Source organism: Vespula pensylvanica, chromosome 1 (assembly GCF_014466175.1).
Source record: "Vespula pensylvanica isolate Volc-1 chromosome 1, ASM1446617v1, whole genome shotgun sequence".
Taxonomy (NCBI): Eukaryota; Metazoa; Arthropoda; class Insecta; order Hymenoptera; family Vespidae; genus Vespula; species Vespula pensylvanica.
This window is the reverse complement of record NC_057685.1, coordinates 18,398,037-18,405,536: the sequence shown is the minus strand read 5'-3', so window position 1 is coordinate 18,405,536 and position 7,500 is coordinate 18,398,037. Positions and strand designations below refer to the sequence as shown.

Below are 7,500 nucleotides of genomic sequence, written 5' to 3'. Positions count from 1 at the left end.
TCTCTCTTTCTCTGTCTCCCTCCCTCTCTCTTCCCATTTCGATTTCTTCCCGTTTCGTTGGCATTCCCGTTGCGAAGCTCGGAAGGCCCATTTTTTTTAGAGGAGAACGGGTAACTAGGGTGTCGCGGGTGCTGCTATGGCCATCAGAGGTGCCGGTGGCAAGGCCACCGGTATGTGGTAATATTTACACTGTGGCCGCATACACGCACCCTTCACTGCGTCCCTGCACACGGTTACGCGATTCTCGATCACCTCCACGTTTCCTGAAAATATTTATAATGTTAAAATATTGCATATTTTTTATTCGACTAATTTATACATATACATATTATACGTATATACGTGTATAGATATATACATATATAGGTAAGTAAATATATCATTCATTCCTTTATCGCTTTAGAAATTCAAAATTAGTTTGCACGAGGAAGAAAATAATACGCGATAAGGACTTTTTTTTAGGATCAGAGATTTTAATATTCGTGACTGCAAAGTGCATATATATATATATATATGTATATATATAATATATATGTGACATGCATATTCAATGTCTTACGATAGAGATATAGTCCAATGAAAAATGCATGCTTACTACCTTAGCTATCGGATTACGTGGCGATAATTTCTGTGTAACGAAAAACCGATGGGTAATATGATACGAATTGTTACGTTACGAATAAGTTTTCTTTCTTTTTTTATTTATTTATTTATTTATTTTTTTTTTTTCTTCTTTTATTCTCTTTCCGAGTTAAGTGAAAAATTATTTGTCCATATCTGGATTATACAGATTAGAAAACGAGTAGAAGAATAAGAGAAAATGTACGACGAGAAATTGAAAGAAACGTATACAATTTGCTAAGAAATTTCTTGTTGTAAGAATTAATTATAGAAAAGAAAATGAATGTATACTAAGCGCGAATAAATACGAACGTTACGAATGTACGAAGGAGATTTGGAACGAGAGCAAACGGACGATCTATTTCGAAACAACTAATGAAGTCGATCGAACGGAACGGTAAAATAAAATGAAGTCGAAGCTTGGTACACAGTGGGTTAGAATGGCGGAGGAGGGTTATGGGGGATGGGGAAGGGATGGGTGGAGAGGTATGGGGAAACTGTGCGTACGTGCGGTTCTCTCAAATCGAGGCCAACTTGAGTGATTTATCGGTACGTAATTGTGATGCGTCTCGCGTTCCTGGAATCGACAAATTTGCGAGAACGATTGAAAACGAATATAAAGAAGAAACGAATGAGAAAGAGAGAGAAAGAGAGAGGGAGAGAGAGAATACTTCTTATGGAATTTCAATAAACGAATTATTTCCGCCTACAGCGATATTTCGACGAGGAAGAATTTTGTCGACGTTGAAATCTATTCGTTAGAGAGAAAGAGAGAGAGAGAGAGAGAAAGAGAATGCATTGGTCAGAAGGAATGGAGACGAATGAATATAAAGAAAAAAGAAGTAGCACGGATGATATTTAAAAGGGTTGTTTCTTTTCTCAAGGTTTCTATTTTTTTTTTTTTTTTTGTTTTAAATAGACAAATATCTTTCGATCCTCCGCTGATAATAAGTCGAAAAAAGAAAAAAAGAAAAGAGGAAAGAGATATATAAATATATATAATTTTATAATTTCATATATGTAATAAATTTATTTAATAGAATATAATTAATTAATATACTATATATATATATATATATTACATATAAAAATTAATAAAAAATATATATAAAAATATATATTTAAATAAATATAAAAATTAATAATAAAAGATATTTCGTATTAATCCGAGATAAAAGTGTTGCAAGTTGGATTAAAAGATAAACGTTTTTCGACCTATCACAAGAAAATAAAAATTTCCAAGATCTCTAAACGAAAAAATTTATACGCTTACGATATAACTTACCGTCACTGAGATGGATAAACTTGCAGGCGGGACGGTTGCACACTTGTCGATTAAAATCTTGGCACACCGGGAGGGTGTCCAGTAACTGAAAGAAAATGTTCCAAGTACTATTATTTAATGAGTTACATACGCATCGCGTACGACGCGTTAATCGTAATCTTAATTATTATCATTTCGTATGTACTTACACGCGTATCATACACGCACAGACGCAATCAAGACGTATCATCGCGTTCTACATTCATTCGTCAAGCAATCATCTTTCTCTTTCTTTCTTTTCTCTCTCTCTCTCTCTCTCTCTCTCTCTCTCTCTTTTTCTCATCATACGTGTATCGAACACATGTTCTCTACATCGGACTCATTCATACACTCATTCAACGAAACTTTTCAGATGTTAGAGCATATTCACGGGTACATTACATGCTCTAAAAAATCGAATCATATATATATATATATATATATATATATATATATATATGTATGTATGTATGTATGTATGTATATGTATGTATTTATATATACATACATATATATACTTTTTACGTATGTATTATTAATTAATTACTACGGACGTGCGAACGATCGACGTATACATTGCTTCGTTGCATATAACAATATCGAAGTACTTGAAACGAACTGGAGAAAAAAAAAAGAATTGTGGACACACTATCGAGGATATACCTCGATTCGTTAAAAATTATTATTAATAATAAATACCTGTAATTTAATCGAACGACGACGGTCGATCGTTCGTACGTTGCGAATTAAAATATAAATTTGCAGTAGAACTTTCATTTTTCAAATACAAACAAACGGGACATTCCCTACGCAGTCTGTGATCATTAAAATTGTCGTTTAAATGTTATTGTCGCAAGGGAACCTTGCATCTTTGTATCGTGTCGTTTTACGGTAAGATCGGCGATTCTTGTCGGGGAATATACGAAGAAGACCGAATAAATCGACCGACACCGCACTAACAGGGATATGGGAAGTATCATTAACATGTATATATATATATATATATATATATATATATACACACTTTGCGTGTATGACCCTTTCTTTTTTCTTTTTCCTTTTTTCTTTCTTAATTTTTCTTTTTTTTTTTTTCCTTTTTTTATTTTTCTAACTCTTTTTAGGCTGCGCGTCAAAACCTTCTCGATACACCGAGTGCAAGGAGCGTGCCTAAAACACGGGGTTCTTTGACTCGCAAATTAATCGATCGTTTAATTCTTCCATTCTTTTCTTTAAAATCCAAACGCGATTCAGAAGAAAATTGTTTCCCGTTAAAATTATAACGACTCAATCGCGTTAAACATCGAACATTTTTAATCGATCGTATCGTTGAACGCCTTTTGATAACTTTCACATTTTGTATATTAATTTGAAGCGACGCGATAAAACGTTCGATAAAATTAGCGAATCAAAGCTTGTGGAAGCCCTCTTCTCAGCGGGCCATTCAGCACAGTGACTAGACTGAAATTCGATTTATTTAAATTTAACAAAAGTGTGTTGGTAGATGGTAAAGCAACGATCGTGGGACCTTTTCTGCCTTCTTTTTTTCTTTTTTCCTTTTTCTTTCACTTTCTTTTTTCTTTTTTCTATAAAGCTCATTGCTTCGCTCTCTCTCGATATCAAATAACGTGTGCTAAACATCGACTTAACGTAAAACCTATTTTGCAAAGATAAAACAATAATTATGTTAAATGTGTGCATGTGTAGATATAATATGTAGGCAAATATATCTCAAATATATATATATATATATATATATATATATTTAAGAACAGAATATATATATATATATATATATATATATAAATAGAAAAACATAAACGATTATTCTCTTTTATTCGTTGTCACGCAGAATCTATCGAATCTCGACGTCGCGCAAAAAAAGTTTATTTAAATATAGAGAGATGAAAGGAGGAAAGAAAGTAAATAAATAAAAAATAAACAAATAAATAAATAGATTCCAAAAAAATAAAAAAAAAAATTATGAGAAAGAATAGAATGAGTATATCGCAAGAAGAGACTACGATAGAAAGACCCGATCGGAGAAGGATTATCGGATCGTTTGGCCGTCGAGAGATTGACAGATGTATGCATATTATATTTAGACACACACACACAACACACACGTACACTCGTATCTAGAAGATTAATCATATATCCGAAATATAATAGACAAATGCGAGCAAATAGATTAAACATCAAATTCCAGAGAGAATGGTATTCGTGTTAGCAAAACGTTAGATTAAAGCATTAACAACCTACCAGACAGATATCTAAGGAAAAAAAAATATATATATATGTGTGTGTGTATATATATATATATATATATATATATATATATATATAGAAAAATAAAAAGTTTCATCGCGCAAAAGTATACCATAGGCTCACCATAGAAGCGTGCAAAGTATATTTATAAATAAATAAATATATATATATTATAACATATATAATATATATATTATTTTTCTACGCATATATATATATGTGTATATAAAAATGCTATCATGTAAGAAGTAACGGGAATCTTATATATCTCTTGCCGTATATGTATGTATATATAATATCGATAGAATATTTTCGGCAAAGGGTAATTAATACAATGAATATAATGACTATAATAATGAGATAATAATATAAGAAAAACGATGATAATAATAATAATAATACTAATAATGACAATAGTCTAATAATAATAATAATAATAATAATAATAATAATAATAATAATAATAATAATAAAAATATTTCGTATAACGATAATATAGTATAATTAATAAGAATAATAATAAGAAGAAGAGTAATAAGAATAAGAATAATAACAGTAATAATACTAAAACTAATAATAATAATAATAATAATAATAATAATAATAATAATAATAATAATAATAAGAGAACAATAAATATAATTCTTGCAACTGCGTAAGAGATAATTTGCTACGAACACAGAGTCTGGTCATGCAAATAATGGCCCGGGAGAAGGGGGATCGGTGCTTGGGTGATATAACGAATATAATACGAGTATAATAAGTGACAGAGATACAAATGTTCGCGAACTGAGGATAACACTAAAATCGTCGTTTCATACGTCTCGAATTATTTACGGGTGTTAAAAGATATAGATAATTAGATAGATAAATAGATAGATATATAGATATACAGAGAAAAAGAGAAAGAGAGAAAAGAAAGATTTTAAAAAGTATAGTTCGACAATAATAATAAGAAGGAAAAACGAAAGGAATAGAGAGATTGTGAAAAATAGATCAAGTTGGAGAAAATTCGAGACGGAAGTAAATACTCTGTCTTTTCTATCATTTAGCGACACGATATATTAGATAATATATGTATCCATGTATATATGTAGATATGTATGTATATTGGGACGAGAAGTTAAAAAGTGCGAGGCATCATCACCCAAGCGTTCGTGTACTGCCAAAAGCCGACTCTCACCGGTCGCCAAATTTCGGTTCGCCCACGTGAACGTGAAAATGTCGTTTTGCACGTTTGAAAAAAAAAAAATAAAAAAATAAAATAAAATGATAAACGAAAAAAAAAAAGGAAGAGAATAAAAAATAAAAAATAAAAGAAATATAGAGATAGAAAGAGAAAGGGGGAAAAAAGTGGATGTTTAACGCGTAGTAGACGAGTATAATTCTATTATTATTACCGAAGGAAATATTTTATGAAAGAGAAAGAAGAAAAAGGGATAAAGAGAGAAAGAGAAAGTGAAAAAGAAAAACGTATATTCGAACGATTCACGAGGGCGTAACGATCGACGATGGCGGAGAGACTGGACCGGTCAGTCAGCGGACATTGGCCTTGTATAAATATGGATATGGGATGTCGTAAGCTGTCAAATTAATAATATTCTACTGCAAATAAGTTCAACACTATATATCAACTGCGACTCCGCAACCATAACAACATAGCTGCTGTTAACAAAAATGGTATGATAGTATAATGTACTATGTATAGATATAATTCTTGCGTTTATCATGAGGTATGGATCTATTCTTTTTTTTTTTTTTTTTACAAATATAGAAAAGAGATGGCTGAACGATCGGTCGATCGATCGAGCGTTTCTTTTTTTCTTCTATCTCTTTTATATATTTTTTTTTTTTCTTCACAAAGGCAAACATTTTCGGAAAGCTTTGTCAGTGTGTGTATGTGTGCGTATGCGATAATGTTGTTGCATCATAATATGTTTATGTATGTATGTGTGTATATGTGTATGTGTGTGTATATATATATATATGTATGATTGTTTATGAAATATTCGTTGACTCGAATTTAATGTCGCGAGCGCGATTATGGCGTCTTCCTTTTTATCACAACGTTTTTCCCGGTTTTTCTACAAACGACGTCTCTCATTCTTCGTGTGTGTTCGCATCGGAAGCATTCTAAATATGCAAGCATATATACGGATAAAAGAGGGCGGGAAGGAGGTCGGCAGAGGGGTAGTTGAGGTTGAGCGGCGGTTAGGAAGGTGAGTGAAAGGTGTGAACGGGGGTTGGTATTTTGCATTTCTTAGAGCGCAATTAAAAAACGATTTTTCAGCGAGAGAAAAAAAAGTGCTGCACGTTTAATGTACTTCCGAAGTACGACGAACCGTGTCACTGCGTCTACAAAATTTATTCCTTTTGCAAAACGAGAAATCTTTCTGCTATCGTAGTTGTAAAAGAGAAAAGAGAGAAAGAGAGAGAGAGAGAGAGAGAGAGAGAGAGAGGAAAAAAAATGAAAAAAAAAAATAATAATAATAAAAGAACAAACTCACGGGGAAATAAAAAAAAAAAAAAGAGAAAAATAGAATTAAAATCACACGATTGTTCTTAATATCATAATGAATATAAATTAGGGAAGAAGAAGGGAAATAGAAAAGAAACAAAAAAGTGAATAAGTAAATAAATACAAAACAAATAAAAAAAAAAAAAAATGCCGCGTTCGAATAAGAAAGTCGCTCTATGTAGTTTATGGATAATATAACAAGCGTGCATCTCTCTTTCTTCGTGAATATAGGTTTGTTGTGAGGGTGACGACAACGCTTTCGAAATAGCATAATAATAATATATAATTATTGGTATAATTATAATAATAATAATAATAATAATAATGATAATAATAATAATAATAATAATAATAATAATAATAATAATAATAATAATAATAATAGACAAACACCAGATATATAAGGCAGTGGTTATTCGCAGTTATAGTTGCGGTGAGCAGTCGTGAGGGAGATGCCCCCAAAAGCTACGTGTTAGCCAAAGTTAATCGAAAGATGAGGATCATGTCGAATCACGATTTTCTTTTCCTTTTTTTTTTCTTCTCTCTCTCTCTCTCTCTCTCTCTATATATATATATATATATATATATATATATATATATATATAAATTAATAACACGATGAAGCAAGGGTAATGAATTGATGTTTAATTGAAGAATGATCGTCATCGACACGTCGTCCTCCTTCGTCAACCTTGTAGGTTAGCAGCATTAAATGTTCGAGCTTGCATCAAAGTACCACGAGGGTAATTACGTCCGAGAGTATGTGTGAGATAAGATGATCATCTAATAAAAA

The 7,500-nt window shown here is 31.4% G+C and overlaps 1 protein-coding gene across 1 annotated transcript in view; it reads right to left on the bottom strand.

The window, feature by feature from the left end:
- LOC122631323 (zinc finger CCCH domain-containing protein 28-like) overlaps positions 1-7,500 on the bottom strand; it is a 10,492-nt gene that overhangs the window by 2,451 nt on the left and 541 nt on the right. The window contains exons 2-3 of the mRNA XM_043816911.1: positions 1,907-1,991; positions 1-263 (exon numbers count right to left, since the gene is read on the bottom strand). The exon at positions 1-263 is cut by the window's left edge and continues 2,451 nt beyond it. Coding sequence (XP_043672846.1) covers positions 115-263; positions 1,907-1,991 — 234 coding nt within the window. The 3' untranslated portion in view covers positions 1-114. The remainder of the gene's footprint in view (positions 264-1,906; positions 1,992-7,500) is intronic.